General features: G+C 38.6%; 1 protein-coding gene and 1 pseudogene across 1 annotated transcript; one reads left to right on the top strand and one right to left on the bottom strand.

The window, feature by feature from the left end:
- Positions 1-3944: 3944 nt before the first annotated feature.
- Positions 3945-6999, top strand: LOC131233696 (pentatricopeptide repeat-containing protein At1g06140, mitochondrial-like). The gene has a single exon (XM_058230484.1). The coding sequence runs from the start codon at positions 4322-4324 to the stop codon at positions 6437-6439; it is 2118 nt and encodes a 705-aa protein (XP_058086467.1). The 5' UTR covers positions 3945-4321; the 3' UTR covers positions 6440-6999.
- Positions 7000-10407: 3408 nt separating this feature from the next.
- On the bottom strand, positions 10408-19299 carry LOC131233385 (small ribosomal subunit protein eS10z-like; annotated as a pseudogene).

The following is a 19299-nucleotide window of genomic DNA, read 5'->3' as shown; positions in this document are numbered from 1 at the left end:
GGGCCACAAGAATGTTTATTTGACATCCAACCTGTTGATAAGGTCATAAAGACCTGGATGAAGGGACCACCCAAATATCAGTATGATAATTTATTTTTTTTGTGGCCCACAAGATGTTTTTAATGGTTAATCATCACTGTTTTCTGTGGTGTGGTCCACCTGACTATACCATGGAAAATAATGGACAAGAATCTCAGTTGATGGCCCACATGATGGTTGGATGGTATAGATATTCCTCGCCTATGAGTTACCAAAACGCATCAAGTTAATCTGGTGATGTGCTAGATTGAAGCCAATCTGGACCGTCCTTGGGCTCGCTGTGGACACTAGCAGATGATCATAACCGTTTGATTTTGTCTATTGAATTGTGGCTGCTGACCACTTCATTTAGCCGTCATTTGGTTGTTCGGAGCGGACGGTTAGGATCATTGGCTCAGTATGGTTTTCATGCGGTGCATCCACATTGGGACCTACCAATCGCGTCGGATACGTTTGTTTGACATCGAGTGTCCGTTAGCATGGTCTGTTATGCGACAAATCCCGTTGTCAGCAATTTCTAGGCCCGGAAATTTCATGGAAGATTTTTAAAATTTATATTTTCTCGCGATACCATGGAGAAAATATCGTAAAAATGAAATAATAAAAATATTTTTTATAAATTAATGGATTATTTTAAAATTTGAAAATATTGGCGTAAAATGGTTTATTTTAAATGTTAAATATTTTTTAAATGGAGATAATTTCGGGATAAAATCGTGAGAATTACACGCTGACGATCTTTTGAAATTTCACGATATTACCGCGATAATGGTTTTATCAAAATTATGCGATAATATCGCGATATTTTAAGTATATCAGCGATATCTGTCACGAACAACCTGCCGCCCAAGGAAGCGGATTGGCTGGTGCACAACACACCAGCGTTCTGGCTATGTGTTGACGTCACCAAGTTCTGTGGGTCCAATAATGAGGTATTTGTTATATCCAAACCGCCCGTCCATTTGGAGAGCTCTTCATAAGTATTGAGACCAAAAATAAGACAGATCCAAATACCAAGTGGACCACACTGTAAAAAGCAGTGGGAGAATGAACGTCTACCTTTGATATCCTTTTTGGGGTCACAGAAGTCTTGGATCGATATGATATTTGTTTGTACTCTTCATCCATGTCTGCGTGACCTTATGAACAGATTGGATGGAAAGTAAACGTTATGGTGGTCCCACTAATATTTTGTGTGTGGTTGACATGAGATTTTGATACGACTCATTTTTGGGCTGATGCTTTAAAATGATCTGTCCAATTGTATGAACGGTGTGGATATACTAAATACATCATTGTGGGGCATGTAACTTTAATCTCCTTTGAACCGCTTGTACATCGTACAAAGTACACCAGCCAAACCGCTTTCGCTGCCCAAGCGGTGATGGGAAGCCACGTGAATCGTCCAGAAGAGACCGAGTCACAGAGAAAGGGTTGGCTCCGGCGTGTCGCGTTGGACCTAGACTAGTTGTTCATTCGCAGGCGTGGGGAAATGGGCCGTCCAACTAGTTGGTCCTATACACATGGACGGCGATGATTATGGGAGCAGATTAGGAGCGGCCTATGTCTCCCCAAGAGGTGCGGCTTTTACCGCGGGCACACCTTGATGTATATATTCTGTATTCACGCCCTTCATCCGTTTTTCATAACATACTAAGGCATGAATCAAAAAATGAAGCACATCTCAGGTGAACCATACCATAGGAAGTAGCAGTGATTGATCACGATTGGTCACAAAAGTTTTCGATCAGACTGATATTTGTTTCATCCTTTCATCCAGGTTTCACGTGACTTACCAATACGTTGGACAACCTACAATGATATACAAAAACATGAACTGCTTGGGTATTGAATACATACGTAACGTGGATGATTTTATTATTTTTTTAAAATTATTATTTAAATTTGAGGTAGAAATTTATCAGTCTCATCCAAACTTAGTTCAAATATTAAGTAAAAGATGTTACGTGTATATTTGAAAAAGGACTTTATATAACTCAAATTTATATATTGTTTAAGGTTTTAATTAGCGATCTAAGTTGATTAATCAAAGATGGAACCCATTATATAATAAAATTGGATCAAACAATAATGTGGTGTATATAATTATCAAATTTTAACTTCTTTTTTAAAACTTAAATATTATATATATATCATATATATATATATATATATATATATATATATATATATATATATATAATATATATATATATATTTACCACCTTACTTTCAACACCATTATTAATGTTGCGAGCCGAGTCGACCAAGCTTTTCAAGCTAGCTTGACTCGTGTACAACCTTAGTTACGAGTATATTTGAGAAAAGACTTTGTATAACTCAAATGTATATATTGTTTAAGGTTTTAATTAGCAACTTAAGTTGATTAATCAAAGATGGAACCCATTATATTATGAAATTGGATCAAATAATAATGTGGTGTATATAATTGTTAGAATTTCTGAATTCAAATCAATTTGATCATTTCATAGATTTTTCACTGTTAGATTCAGGTAAGTAATCCCAACATATCTCATGTTTATGAAAATTAAAATAGAATTGTTTGTATGGTTGATTATTGATATATTGTTTTGTTGTTTTAACTAGTGGCAATATATGAAATTGTGAAAGATGCAAATATATGATCTCACATTTGATTATTGGAATATGATAAAATCATATATATATAAAATAAAACAAGAATTTATGAATAATCATGAAATGATGAAATCATACATCATTCATCGCATAAGCATATTGCATTGTCGATCCTATGAGATTTCTTTGGAAGAACGTCGATCATGGTAGAATCGTTACCAGATGCGGGTCATGCTTATACCTATTGAAAGGTGAAATCCTACCCAACGGGTGGATACGAGTTGACAATTATCCAACCCAAGCAAATGGACGATAATCTCATCTGATGCATTCATACATCATGTGTATTCATATAATTTCACATTTTATATCTTGTACTATTTTAATCAGTATGTATATGAATCATATTGGGTTATTTCACTAAGCCTGATTAGCTTACCATTGTATCGATGAAAAAATTGTATAAATAACGATATAGTTAACAAAGTTGCTCAAGATCCAGAACATGCAGTGGAACATGAGCATGATTCATAGGAAACGTGGCCGTATTTGTCCGAAGGTAAATTGGTAACGGTAAAACATTTTTAAACATATGATTTTATTCAGAATAGTTATTTTTAGCATCTAGCATAGTAGTAATAATTATAGGATTTTGAGAATTTGATTTAATTCCATTTGATTTTAAAATTTAATGCTGGAATGAGCATATTTTTAATTGGTCGCTAAAAATAATAAATAATGTTTAAGATTGAAGTTATATAAGTAAGCGTGGAGATCTATAATATACATGATTGAATATTGTTAAGAATTACATATGTGTGAATGAAAGTTGATAAACTTTAATGAAACTTAAAATGAACATAATTCCCACATCTAATTAAACCGATCAACAAATGAAATTAATATATTTTGTATACAAGTTACAAACCAAAATTCAGATATAAGGGTGCACACTCTATATTCGAATTTCTAAGCATGACAACATACATCAAGATAAGGCCCAACGGTAAGGGCCATACCAACTTGGGTGAGCCCGGCCGCACATAATCCCCTCCCAATGATTATGGTGACGACTCACGGTGAAAATTGATTACCTAGTATAAATCGATGAAGAAGATTGTACGTTTGGTTTGATTTTAGTTGAGGGTCATCAACAGAGTGGACCAACTAATTGGACGGCCTGGATGCACTTCCTCACATGGCATGCGGCCTTTGAACAGTTCATCCTGCGGCCAGTTATCGTGATCCACCATGTGGAGGTATTTATGCTCCGATGGAGCTTGATATGCAACTCTGAAATTGTACACGTGGCATAAATTTACTCAAATTAAACCTCCGAAATTGAGGAACCACTGTAAATAGGTTGATTAAATATTCTAACTTCTACTCAACTTACATTGATTAGTTGGATAGGGCCCGTTTATTGTTTGAAAATCCTACCGTCCATTAAATGTTCACCAATCGGCCAATTACAAAATGAATAAATTTTTTTAATGATCTATCTATCACGATTTAGACGGTTTTATTTTTAGTTAATTTTATGCCACGCATACAATTTCTTAAAGCTCGCGTATCAACAATCATACTATCCCAGAGTATCAAAGTTTCTCTCTCTCTGCAATGTATTTCCCGCTTCTTCCATTTCATTTGGATCTTTTGAAACAAAACCTCTTCCCTTCCCAAAATGCCCTCAGTCTCTCTGCAACTCCCGCCATTTTCTTCTCCCGCCAAACACACCAACACCTTCCAATCAAACAAGCCCCAATCCATCGATTCCCTACGTCTACTACCCGAAGATCCCTTTCGCAACTCCATGGCTTCCGTCCAGTTCTTGAATTCTTATGCGGCCAATCGCGATCTGAAATCAGCAGCGTGCATTCACGCAGGCGTCTTGAAATCTGGCTTTGATGCCGACGTGTTCGTCGGCAATTCACTTCTGGATGCGTACGTGAAATGCCGGAATTTGGAAGATGCTGTTAGACTGTTTGATCGAATGCCCGAGAGAAATGTTGTGTCCTGGACTTCAATGATATCAGGTCAATGCCAGAGCAGATTGCATGATACGGCAATATCCACTTTCAAGAAGATGTTAGAGAGTGGGCCACCGCCTAATGAATTCACTCTCTCGGTCATGCTACAAGCTTGTACCCAAAAACAGAACCTCAAGATGGGTGAGATGATACATGGTTATATAATTCGAAATGGGTACATCCGTGATCAGTTTATACAGAATTCTTTGATTGACATGTACTCGAAATCTGGGTCGTTGGTGGCTGCAGGGAAATTGATGGATAGATTGAGTTGTAGAGATGTTGTCTCTTGGACGTCTGTAATTTCCGGTTTCGTTGTTGAAGGACTTATTGAGAAGGCATTGGTTTTGTTCTTTCAGATGCAAGAAGATGGTGTTATGCCAAATGCGGTGACTATCATCAGCATCATCCATGCAGTCTCTTTGGTGAATGAATGGAGGTTTTTTAGGTGGATCCATGGCTGGGTTGTAAAAACAAAGTTGGGTAGTGATCCTTTTGTGGTGAATTCTCTTGTGGAAATGTATTCTAGAAATGGGTTTGTTGAAGGTGTGAAGATTTTTGGTCAGTTCTGTTTTACGGGAGAACGTCGATATCTCAACCCGGAGACCATGGCAACCCTTGTTCAAGATTGTGCCCATTCGGGTTCTTTGAAATGGGGCAAAGGGATACATGGGTTCTTGATTAAAAATGGATTTTTCCCATGCATCATGGTAGAAAACTCTCTCATAGATATGTATGCAAAAACCAAACAGGTTGATTCAGCATATCAGCTCTTTACAATGATGAACGGAAGAGATGTAATCTCTTGGAACACCATGCTCTTATGCTATGTGAAGAACGACCGTCCTTGTGATGCTCTGCAACTTCTCACTGAAATCCACACCATTGAAAGAGATGTTTTGGCCCCTGATTTTGTCACAATGTTGAGTTCACTCCAAGCTTGCGCAGAGTTAGCATCATTGCAACAAGGCCAAATCATCCATGGATACATAACAAAATCAGGATTCGGGTGTGATGTTTTTATTGGGAACTCCCTTATAGACATGTATGCCAAGTCGGGTAGGATTGATTTTGCGAAGTGGATCTTTGAGGACATGCCTACTAGGGATCTGGCTTCTTGGAATTCAATGATTGCAGCATACGGAATCCATGGGGATGGCATTTCTGCTCTATGGGTTTTTCGTGAGCTTGAGAGATTTGGGGCTCACCCTCCAAATGCAATAACGTTTCTTAATGTTCTCACAGCATGTGGGCATTCGGGACTGGTAAAAGAAGGATATGCGTGCTTTAACAAAATGACTAGGGACTATGGCATTGAGCCTAGCATGGAGCATTTTGCTTGCATGGTCGATCTCTTGGGAAGGTCGGGACGACTCAAAGAAGCCGAAGATTTCATAGAAGAGATGCCTATGAGGCCTGGCCTGGCTGTTTGGGGAGCTCTATTGGGTGCTTGTGCGCTTTTTGGTGAAATTGAGATTGCAGAGAGAGTTGTGGAGAGGCTTTCTGTTTTAGATCCAGGTAGCAAGGCTTGGAGAGTGGTTATGTCCAATGTTTATGCAGCGGTTGGCAGATGGGAAGATGCAGTGAGGTTGAGAGAGGAAATGAGGGGTGGTGAGGGTCCTAGAAAAGAAGCAGGATGGAGCTGTGTGGAGGTAAGAGGGGAGAGCTTTAGATTCATGGTGGGAGATACAAGACATCCCAAGAGCACAACTATTTATGAGACATTGAATGGGATTGGGGACCAGATAAGAGATAACTGCTTTGGTTGCTAAGAGATTCTGATAGACATGGAAGTAGGGTAAATGGTCCAGTTGGTCTCTGGTTTGGATGTTGAGATGAAAAGGACAGTTGATGCCAGGTGGTCTTCAGCTTTTCTTCACCCCGATCAAAGGGCTGATGTTAAGTAGGAAGCCGGTCGTTGAACTTTTGCCAAGCAATCATGAGAATTACTATTTCAAATCTAACTTGGCTAAGTTTTCCGAAGCCGACTGAAATTCCTGAAACAAGGTTATGATGACGGTGACAATGATGTGTCCATGATCATTTTGAGACTAAAACACATTGGTCCATGCAATTAGATGCAGTGTATAGAACATTCAAGAACTTGCTGAAAATGGGAGAGAAATGTAGAGGACACATGTTTTCGTTTTGTTGCAATCAAGTTTCTTACTTGCAATGTTGATTGCTAGCGAGTTTCTGTATCCAAAAACAAATTGTCAATAATTTCTGCCCTAGAAATGCAATTCTAAAGCTATTTCTAAAACTAACATTAACTATCGATAATTTGTGATACCAGTGCAACTAGAAAGCATACTTCACGGAAGCTCTAAGATGTGCAGTACCTACAGTACTAGTTTCAGAACCTGAACAAACTCGACTAAAATAGATAAAAATAAAATAAAAATGCATGGAATTTGACAAACTCAATTCAACCACCAAGACTCGACATTTTATATATATATATATAAAAGGAAAAGGTACTATGCACTCGACCTCACGAGTCCGTCCCATGAGGTCGAGCTGTGTGGGCCCCATCGTGATGCGTTTCGAACATCTAACCCATCAGTCAGATGCACCATTCCATCGTGGGCATAGGTCTCAAAAATCAAGTCAATCAGTGACTTTTGTGGGCCACACCACATACAGAAGTGGGGAGGGGCCGTGCACCATTAAAACATTCATAATCAGTTTTTTGGGCCCACCGAGATGTGGTTTGCAAATCCAGCCCATCCATTATGTGTGTCACACTTTCATGAGGGTTCAGACCAAGTTTCAGAAGCATTCAAAACTCAGTTGGGCCCCACCAAGTGCTTTTATATGTTTTAACGGTGTTTCACATGATTTTAGATGGTATGGCCCACCTGAGTTCTGTATACAGCCGATTTTTGGGATATCCCATAATTTAGAGGGTACCCATCAAATGCACGGTGTTGATGGTCGACACGCATCACGGTGGGGCCCACACAGCTCGACCTCACGGGAGCTAATCGTGAGGTCGAGCGCACAGTACCTTTTCCCATATATATATATATATATATATATATATATATATATATATATATGTATATATATATATATTACCCAAAAACTTGAAAGCAAAACCTCCATTGATTGATCGTGTTGAGTGATCCCTTGCCATATGGGGGAGGCATCCCAGCCTCAATGAAACCGTCTGAGTGATCCCTCACCATATCAGTGGATTGGATTAGTTTTTCTAGCACTATCCTTATTTCTCTCCTCTCTAGAGCCTATTTGGTATTTCCTGGACATCAGTATTTCCTTAGATCAAAAGAAAAAAGAAAAACTCACCAAAGGAACTCAGTTTGGTAAGCACTGACATTCAACATGAGTTGCAGAATTTCAAATAATCAAAAAAAGGGACGTGCCAAAAGCATAGTGACAAATCTTGTTCTTGGCAATTTCCTGGCACATAAATTTCTTTGGGAGATTTTCAAATTTTGAGGTTTTTCTTGGGATATTATTGGTAAAATATTTTTAAAAATGTTAAAAATTTCTCAAATTAGTAAATATATTTGAAATATAATTATTTACATAATAAATTCCCTGATTATTTGGGAATTTTACAAAAAACCACTCCTTAATATAGAATTTTTATTAGGGTTCCTTTTTCAAAAAAGGTTGTCAATAAGCTGCCCTATCTAACTACCAATGGAGTACCTCTTGTGATGCTTAAGTGAAATTCATCTCGACAACCCATATTAGGCCTGCCCCAAAAATTAGCCCCATCTATAATTCAAATGGACCACATGATTGAAAACAGTATATAGGGCAACCCTCACCCTCTAAATTGTTTCCCTCTGTGTGACCCACATAAATCATTGATGGGCTTGATGTCCGGGCTCTAAGCATAAATTTTGACAGAGCATCTAATGGTTGGAGTGGATTTCATATAATCATTGCAAGAGACCCTATAAAAATAGAGGTCAACATCTCTCTCACAGCAGGTACCCGTGGCCACCTGATTACGAGTTAGGCAGATTTTTATTTTTATTTTTTGGCTGGGGCCTAACATAGTTTTACACATATAATTGTCAAAATGGATCTTACATAAACATTATGGCGGACCCTGAAGAAGATAAGGGTGGGATAAATTCCCTTTAAATCTCTATTTTATAGAACAATTGAAGAGGGACGCCAACCTTATTTTCACGAGGTCCACTGTAATGTGAATATAAGATCCACTTCAACCATTAGATGCCATGCCAAAACTTAGGCCTAGGACCCAAACATCAAGCCCATCCAAGGGAAGCAGTCTGAAGAGTCAAAGTTACCCCACAAACTGTTTTCAATCACGTGGTCCACCTGAATTACGGGTGAGGCTGATTTACTGATGGGGTTATTTTTGGACCCTGGGCCTAAGACGAGGAGACATACTTTGGTTGTCATAGTGGATTTCACATAACATCACGGTACTGAAATGTAAATTCTATACTAAGTATGTAGCTTTTTGTAAAATTCCTCTTTACTAATATTCAAGTTAAAATTGATAAACACACGATATTTTAAAACCTCGGTCATATTTATCACTTTCATCAAAAGTAACTTCTTGAAAGAAAAAAAATCTAGTAATAATCAGAATACTATTGTGCATCAGACCTGCATGACACAAATCTAAATGTATATAACCATGGAGATGTGTTTGTATCAGGAAAAACGAAAATGCCAATATAGGCAAATGATTAAATTTCTCTTGCCAATTTAATCAGTGGAAAACTGACCTACAAATTGATATTTTGAGTCTTAAAAAATCAAGAACAAGTGGCAGACCTTCGACTTAGATTTCAGGTTTCTTGAACATCATGAATAATTGCATGCGTGCAATCGGAGATACTCCAGAGGGAAAATTCACATCTACATGAATCGCACATCATGGTACGCATTTATCAAGTGTTTGGCTTGGCTTAGTCAATGGGTTGGTGTTAGAAAAATCCCTTCTTTCCAGCAAAATGACAAAAAAAAAAAAAAAAAAACACGAATGAAGGTGTTAGCAGCACACGCATGCATTGTTGCTACCTACGCATTGCAGCCAGAATCTGAGCTGCATCCATCGCATGAGTAGTTCCACCACATAAAAATCTACGATGGGTGTATTTAGTCAGTCTAAAAAAGGGGGGTCCCCTGCATGATATCCAATCAGGCCGCGATGGTAACTTAAGCAGAGGATAATTGCTGACTTTAGACAAGCAACAAGCAGGGCTAATTCCAATCATCCACTCCCATTAAGATTGATAACAGTATCAGAAAAGAGGGAAAAAGAAAAAGAACAGGAAGGCTTTGCTGGGACACTTCGCATCCTCCAAACTTTCTTTCAACCACAAGATGAGAAGTGATCACCTACAACAGGTTGGAGGTTAGTTTACAATCCTTTTTTTCTATGCCTTCGTGAAATTTTTTACCAATGTGCTTGAAACTAACAAATGCAAAATGCTTGTAAAAATAGGGTGTTGTAGGTAAGTCAACCTACAGCCGGTTCTGGGTGATCAGTTCTCTAATCCAAACTAAATGCACTGGAGAAAGATGTGGACTTATACTAGCAACCAACCATGCTTTTGAGTTCTTCTTTTAAAGAGACAACTGCACCGTGTAGGTCTACTTCTGAGCTTCATCCACCACATTATCAAAAATAGACTATCTCATAAAAAATTCATATCTAGTGGAGCTTTCATCCATCACATTATTTAAATTTATTTATTATTATTTTTTTTTAAAAAAAGACTATCCCAAAATGAACTCATATCTAGTGGAGCTAAAACCTTCTCAACCATCATCAAAACAACAAAATCCATGGTGTCTGCTTGCCAAAATCGGGCCCAAGTGTGCAAAATTAGGGGACTCCAAACCAACACATGCGCTTAAGATAGACTGGAGCTTCCCGGACCTGCACCAAAACCACCACCTCCACGCCCGAAGCCTGGCCTTCCTCCAGGACCCTGCAAGTTACATGAGGTATGCTTAGATGAAATGCAGGAGAAGAGGGGATAAACAAGCATGATCAGTTTTTTTTTTTTTTTTTTGAAAGGTGCGAATACAGACTCTTACACTCCCGCACACACCACAGGGGTTCTCCAACCCCTAACCTCAAGGTAGAAACACAGTTTCTACCACTGAGCCATCAGTTGGCAACCCCCATAAACAAACACTGCAAAGACATTGTCAATGCTATCATCTCCAAACAGGAACACCTACTTCTGTTACAAAAACAGCCAAGCACTCGAACATCAACCCCTGCAGGAGGAAGACAAGTAATTCTAGGAAGGGTGCACCAGCGTTGCTGGTTTTGGCAAGCATTGAACTAAAAAAAAGGGTCAGCATGCCAACCAAAATAAGCAAGAAAAAAGTGCCTCCATGAGAGATGCAAAAGTCTCAATGCAGCAAGTTGAGGATTTGATGACACATGATGCTGTTGCAAGTCCTAGGATTAGCAGGCAGAGGAAAAATCAAGGATCACAGTTGGTGGCAGGCTTGCGCGAAGAATCACATCTAGTTGAATCAGTCTTGAGTTTGAAGATTGTTTTTTTTTTTCCTCCCCAAAATGGTAACTGAAATTGTATTAGTAACAAAGGATCTGAAGATCCAGAAAACAAAGCAAAATACAGAAAGTGACACTCAAAGCCAAGATAACTAGCAAGGGGACCAAAGGACCACTAGATAAAATGTAGTGTTTAATTTGGATCCATAACCTGACCCCGTGCCACAATATTTGACCATTCATTACAAACATCCGAGGGAGACATCCTCCACACTTTGGAGGACAGAGAAGCCCATTCAATGATTGACCCTACGAATTTGCCCCAAGGATCCTTGTTCCAGATTCTTTCACCATCTCTAGAGGTGACGACCTAAACTCATTCACCAAGCCCAAGGGTGATTGGAAGTCCTCTAATTCCTCTTCTTTTAAGTTCCAAATATGTACATCAGATCAAGTTCAGTATTAACAGCGGGGATTTGTTATGTCATCCAAACTTCTTTTCTTCAGGCATGTTTGGATCCTGCCTATGTTCTCACTAATGCCAAAATGGACTGAGATGGCAATAAGAAGTGGTCTTGGGCAAACAAAATCATTTGCACAAGTGCAAATTTGTCATGCCATTCAAACTTGTTTAAATGGTCTTGGTTAGGGGAAGGCAGTAGACTGAGATACCAATAAAAAGTGGTCTTGGTTAAACAAAAATAATTTGGGGGAGGTGGTAAATACCGCCTCCCACACAAGTGCAAATTTGTTGCACATGTGCAGCACCCAAACTGTCCAACTTAACATGATAAGGGCTTTATAGCCTTTGTAAGAATGTAGCAGCTGCCGCAGGGTTGAATCAAAATAAACACTGGAACCACTGGTGGGTGTAACAACTGCATGAATAAATATGATGCCCTCACTTCCACAGCTTTCCTTCATGTTTTGCACGCTAGTGAGGTGCCATACTGACTCAAATATGATATGTTTGACTTGAGTCGCCACTAGTTGGATGAAGCTCTAAATCGATGGTCTGCTAGAAGCAACGGAATCGCTTTCAAGATTGGGGAATCAAAAATTCTCCAACTTGAGTTACTCCTGTGATCAGTCTACACAACCATACATTCCAAGTAAGGGCCTCACTGACAGAAAAAGAAGGGATTGGGCACATTTTTCTACCCACACAACGTGCGATCTCTACTTTATAGGATTTTCAAAGATGTGGTAGAACTTCAGAGCTGCTAGTTTTGGCCTTCGCAAAACCCATAGGGGCCAGAGCGGACAATAAAGAAAAGAGTAATCTAGCCTTGCTTCACAAAGCCGATGGCTCAAGGCAAGCAAAAAGAGAAATTAGACGTAGTGTTGCTCTTTGGAATGAACATAATATCCCAAATGGTAGCTGTTGTGACCTTTTTACAGGCCACATCATCGTTGGTCCCTGGGTGACTGACAATGATATAGTCCCTTACTTTCTATTTTTACGAAACTACATGTATCAAAAACCATTTTAAAAATAAAAAATAAGCTAGGTGGACCATTGATCAACAAAGGACTGACGATCCACCTTACTTTTGATTTCCAAAATAGTGTTTGACACCTCTTGGTTCACAAAAACAAAAAGGGACTGACATCACCATCGGTCGTAGTAGAGTAACCCATAAACAGGTTACAACAGCTGTCATTTGAGACATTTTTGTTTATTCCAATGAGCGATGATTTTTTTTTTTTTTTTGGGGGGGGGGGGGGCGGCGGCAAAGAGAAACGAATGTAAGGTAAATATGATGCTTTGAAGCCAAAGGGAAGAGAGACGAGAGAAGCCTAGCCACCCCATCCCAACCACATATCCAAGCCATACAAACCCAGTTTCTAGCCAACGTAAGCTTCTTTAATAGTCCAAATTCGATGACGTAGGGAGGGGATTGGAGATATTTGAGCACCTCTTCCACAAATGAGTATCGATTCTCTTTCTTTCCTCTCTCACATCTCCATAGTGTGCAGCCATTCCATGTGATTCTACTACAACATTCCACTTCTTCATTCATGCTGCAACATTTACTTTCATTTTATCTTTATTTCACAATATTTCCCTCTATCTTCTTTTACTTTGTTACTTGCCTTAAGCTATTGGCTCTGTGAAGCAATGCTAGGTCTCATTTCTCTTTTTTGCTTGCCCTAAGCCATTGACTCTTCAAAGCAACGCCAGAGTTTTACTGCATCCTTTAAAAAACTTTAAAATCCCATAAAGTAGAGACCGCGCGTCATGCAGGCAAAAAATGATGCCTAACCCCTTCTATTTCTGTCACTAAGGCCCTTACTCGGAATCTACAGTCGTAGACTAACTATAGGAGTCTTATGGTTCTCCAACCAATAAGTAATTTTATGGTTTCTAACCAGCTATAGATTATAAGCTTCATTTGGCTAGTGGTGCCTCCAAGTGGTATGAAATCTCTCATCTGAGTCAAATCACACCCCAATCACACAAACACCAAAAGAAAGAAAGACAAAGCTGAGGAAGTGAGGCCACCGCTCACACGGGGGCGTTCACACAACCAAAAATACAATCTCTATGCAAATTACCATCCCAAACCCCTTCGAATAATTCCCCAATATGAGACCGCTTAATTAAGCAACTTCAGATATTTTCCAGTAATCTTTACAACTTCTCGCCAATAGAAGTGTGATTACAACCCTCTGCATGCCCCAAGATCTTCCCTTTTGTCCTTTAGAAATCCTCCCTAAGAAGGACATACTACATGGTTATCATTGCAAGTATCCTCCAAGAAATCAGCATATAGTCCAAATTAAGAATTCAACATAAGCATAACGATCCAAGATCATATATGCCATGGGGGCGTTTTGGGGAAACCAAAAAGGAATTTTTCCGATTTTTTAATTGGATGGGTGTGATGACAGCACAAATTTCAATTGATGGTTTAAATTTGGTCCACTATCAAGGGCCACCTAAAAAACCGATCAACATAATTTCAGTGGAGGCATGGGCAAGTGAAGGCTCTTCAACATGACAAATTAAGTCCTTGCACATGTGTGACACATCAACACGTGTGGATATGGTCCCTAAATATTTCCGTGCAATGTAACATTGCCTGAGACCACTTTAAACTACCATGTTAGTTAACTTTTGAAAAAATGAAAACAAATGAAGATGGGCAACATCCAAACATGCATTTAAGGTTTAAAAAACTCAATTTCAAAGTCCAGTTTGACTAGAGCGTAAACCGCCACTACATGTTTGGTTTTAGCAAAAACCAACAAATGAGAAAGTGATTTTTCCCAAAACATACATGTTTGGGAATGACTTGGTTCTTTCTCATGCAAAGCCAAGATGACTTGTCCAAGGCAACTTGATATTGACAAGTCTTTGTTCCTTCTGATAGCAATCATTATAGGCCAAGCATGCCAAGCCAACTCTTCCAATCAATGAGAAGAGGTAACTCACATCATCTCATATTAGCCCCACAACTACTCATCTTGAAATGTCAAACAACCATGGTAAATAATGTCTACCTACGGGTATAATTGAGTAAAACTAGGATCTGGTCAACAAATACTCAAAAACCAAAATCTCATGTCATGGGTAGGGCAAGGATTGCCCAAAGCTCATTAGTACAATCATGTTAAAATACTTCATTAATAATACCACAGTTTGGATTTGTTGCTTGCATGATATGATTCACTAAAAATCCTAAATAATTGATTAGTCCAAAGTTAAAAATGTTGTAAATCTGGATCTCAAGTTTGGGGAAAGGGGATCCCTTATCCTTGTAAAGTATCCAAAATTAAAAGAGGGCATTCAAATGAATAAAAGAACAAAAACTTATAAAAAAGTAAGGAAACATATGATTCAAACAAAATCGCAAGGTATAGTGTTAAGGGCCTTAAAAGTGACACAATTTCCCAAAAATTAACTTGTGCATGCTAAGATGAGAATCCAAAAGTCATGCGATCAAATGACTGCACAAACTGGTTGATCTAAGATCTAATTAATCCTACCATCCCAAATATCTTAATTAATGATCTGAACCAAATTTATGGTCTAATGATCAACAATCAACTTTGATGACCATATAATTGATCCCATAGGCCCCACAATTTAAAGTCGATTGTGGGATCAGCTATTTGGTCATCAATTTCGTAGTTTTTAATTATTTACTTAGTTTATAGGGTGAGATTGAATCATGATTTAGTTAATAATCACTCTCGCATGATATTGTTAATAAACTTCTCTTTTGTATTTCCGTCACTTTCTTGTCAAGCTTTTGAGCCACCAAACGATGTCCAAATGACATCAAATTGGTCCTGTTTGACAGCATATTGAGTAAGCTTTCAAATGAGCTCAAGATAATGCAACTTCGGGGCCGGTTGAGTGAGATATCACCCATTTACATAAGGCTCATACGGTAATGATGGGATTTAAGGACAATTTATTTTCCATTATTAGGGATCCTCTCTTCTTTTATTTATTTATTTATTTTTTATTTTTAAAAGCTTATATAAGGCTACATTATGGAAGTGCAATACATTATTAAGATTATTTGAATAAACCTTCTTTCTTTTCTTGTTTCTTTATTTGGTAGAAGATTTGGAGAGGGAGTTTTTTCGCGATATCTAACATTTGACTAGAGGATTGTTGGGTTTTTCCCACAATCTCTTTCTTCTTTTCTTTGATCTATTTGCCGTCTCTTTTTAGGGTATGCATTATTTGGTATCAGAGCAAATGCTACTCTTGGGAAATTGAAAGAAGGCAATTTCATCATCTCAATCATTCCATTTCTTCTTTTCCCTCTTCCCCAAACCTTCATCTTCCATTTTCTTTTCCTTTTCCCTCTTCCCTTACCCTAAATCCCACCTTTTCCCTTTTCTGAAAACCCTACCATACCAAGTAAAAAATAGAAATAAAAAACTCGAACACATAAAAAAACCCTGATTGTACCCAATTCCTACCCTACCAAATCTTAATCCCATTCCAACCCAACCATTCCCTTGCCTTTTTTGCCAGCAAAGCCCATCCCAAAACTCTTTAAGTCTAGAACTCAAGCCTAAAGTTCCCCCTATATTCTTTCACGTTCTTTCTTAGAGATGTCGTGCATAGGAAGATGTTTAAATGCCTCATACAATTATTCCCTATTCGAACTCCTGTGACTTCCATATCCATTGCATTATTCTTATCCAAGTTACTTCGATGATCAAGATTATCCTTCGTATTACCCGAGTCATACCCATCTTCACATCCGTGCCTTATAGTGATTCCTTTCAACTTCCTCTCAATATTATGAACAATGACAACCACATGTCGATTATTTAAAAGCCTCCTATTGCACGGAAATGTTAGCGACAGCTAAGAATGTTCAAGAGACGAGAGGATAATCTAAGAGAACTAAAGGAAATTAGAGAGTTCAAGGATGATATTGCAAAAATAAAAAATAAAAAATCAAGGAATTCAAGAAGGTGATAAGGGCTTGCTTCAAGGCCTTGATTGAACAAGAAAAGTGTTATGTACTTTAATGCATTGTCTATGGAATTCCTAAGAATGACGTGTATGAAGCAAGTGTGGTGTCTCAAGAAGAATCCACTATTGGCTTACTCAATGAATCAATGGATACATGTACTGATGGATCAATAACTCAATCAAAGAAAGCACCAATGAAAATGGATGATCCACCATTGAATGACAAGGTAGAGGAGATTGGATTAACATGTATGGACGATTCAATGATTGAAAAAATGGATAGTTTCATGATCACCATGGTGCCATCTCAATGTCAATCAAGTCCCATAGATCAAAACCGACCGTGATGAAGAGTCTGCAATCAACGTCCAGAACGTAGAGGAACACCAATAAGGGAAAGAAAAGATGGTGCATATCTCAATTTTGTATTATGCACAAGCTGCCCGTCAAGCATGCAAGTCTCCACATCAACTACCAACAAGCAAAAGCAAAGAAGTCACCCTACATGCGAGGATCTACACAGGAAATTATGCCCATGAATTTAAACTCAAGAATGAGTTTTTTTTTTTTTCGAAGCTGGGTGGAATTAATGCAACCAAATGACCACACAAGTTGGTCGATCTAAGATTTGATCAATCCTACCATTCAAATTGTCTTGATTGATGTTTTGGACAATGTAAATCGTCTGATAATCAATTGGAAAGGATCAACGATCAGCTAAATTTGTGGGCCTATGGGATCAATCATATGGTCATCAATTTCATAGGTTTTATTTATTTAATTAGTTTTTAGGGTGAGACTAAGTCATGATTTAGTTAATAAATTCTTTTGTATTTCTGTCACTTCCATGGCAGGCCTCTTTTGGAGCACCAAAAGATGTTCGAATGACACAAAATTGGTCTTGTTTGATAGCCTATTAAATAAGCTTTCGAACAAGCCCAAGATCGTGCATTTCTTGGGCCATTTGGATGAGATATGGCCCATTTACATTAGGCTCATAAGGTAATAATGGGATTTAGGGGCAGTTTGGTCATTTTCTATTGTTAAGGATTTTCTCTTCTTAGGCCTAAGTAAAGCTATTTTAGGGAGTTGTAATGCGTCATTATGATGATTTGAATAAAACTTCTTTCATTTTTTATTTCTTTATTTGGTAGATTTATTTATTTATTTTTTATTATTATTATTTTTTTGGGGGGGGGTCTCGCAATCTCTAGCATTTGACTAGAGGATTGTTGGGTTCGTTCCCACGATCTCTTTCTCTTTTCTTTGATCTATTTGCATCCCCTTTTGGGGTTCGCATTAGAAAGTATAAGCATGGCAAAGTAGCAAGACATCATAGCAGCCTGCTACTAGGACAACATCAATCGACAAATTCATTAAGATATTTGTGCCACAAGGAACCTGTTACAACCAGAAGGGAATCACAGTTCTACCAAACACACAAAAATAATGTAAATTTCAGAGTTTTTATAAAAGCCTACATAGAAAAACAAGAAGGTATCAGACAAAAGCTCTATTCAGTTAGATCTATCACACTCAAACATAACACATTCCAATAAACACATGCTTTGAACATATCAAGCCACAATAGCAGAGTATGCAAACAACAGATGCATTCTAAAATTACAGGAGCGGTCGTTCTCCTTTTGTCAGAAGGGATACAAAACCAAGAATTTTTTTTCTATCGTAAGAAGCTACCTCAACAAACAAGTGAGAGCAGAACAGCCAATAAGATCCAAGTACAAAACTTATAACAATAAACCATTTTAAGATAACAAAAAATATACTGGGTGTGTTCAGTTGAACCAAATACCATGAAATTTCATGAATAAGCAGTCTTAGTTTGGTGCAAAGTTTCATGAAATTTGGTGAAACCAAACACAACCTCAAGAAAAAGGTAATATCACAATTACCCTAAATGAAGGCTGGAATTCAGGTGGAGCTCCTCCCTTGTCACCACCAAACTCACCCGGAGGACCCCTCAGGCCTCCACGATAACCATCGCGGTCCCCACCGAACCGTGGACAATCACCTTCGAAGCGAGGTGGGCCCCTGCAATTCCACACACATAAGACAAATTCACAAGGAATTGCCCTCAAAAGAAAAGAAAGACAGAAGGAGGGTATACGTACTGGGGACGATCCCCAGGTGGGCCACCGCCCATGGGCTTGACGAACTTCTTCAAAGTGGCAGGGACGATCTCGGACGGTAGATTGAGGTAGTTCCGGCGGAACTCGATCCCGTCGTTGGTCAGATACCGGTAGTAGTGCATCCAAGAGAAAGTCTAACGAACGTATTCCTTGGATTTGAAGCTCTGCATGAGCTTAATAACCCGGAGATTCGGGACATCGATATCCGGATGTTTCGCGAGGTTGTAGTCCTTCTTCGCATAGCAAACACCCTCTGCAGAAACGAAGGAGGAAAATAGAAAGACATATCAAATGAGGGGAAGAGAAGAAGGGTGCGTTTGGATGCAACCCGAATTGCAAGCGGATCTGATTGTTATTTGGGTCGACTCCAAACGGAGAACAGAGAAGAAGTAAGACCTTGGAAGAGGTATTTGGAGATCTCCTTGCGGTTCTTCTCTGGAATGATCTGAGATGATAAATGGAGTAAATCATTAGATAGAATGGGACGAGAGAGATAGAAAGAGAAGATAGAGAGAGGGAGGTTACCATTGTTGTGAGTTGGGA

The sequence above is a fragment of the Magnolia sinica genome, chromosome 18 (assembly GCF_029962835.1).
Source record: "Magnolia sinica isolate HGM2019 chromosome 18, MsV1, whole genome shotgun sequence".
NCBI lineage: Eukaryota > Viridiplantae > Streptophyta > Magnoliopsida > Magnoliales > Magnoliaceae > Magnolia > Magnolia sinica.
Note: the sequence above shows the minus strand (reverse complement) of the source record. Positions and strands in the feature narration are given on the sequence as shown.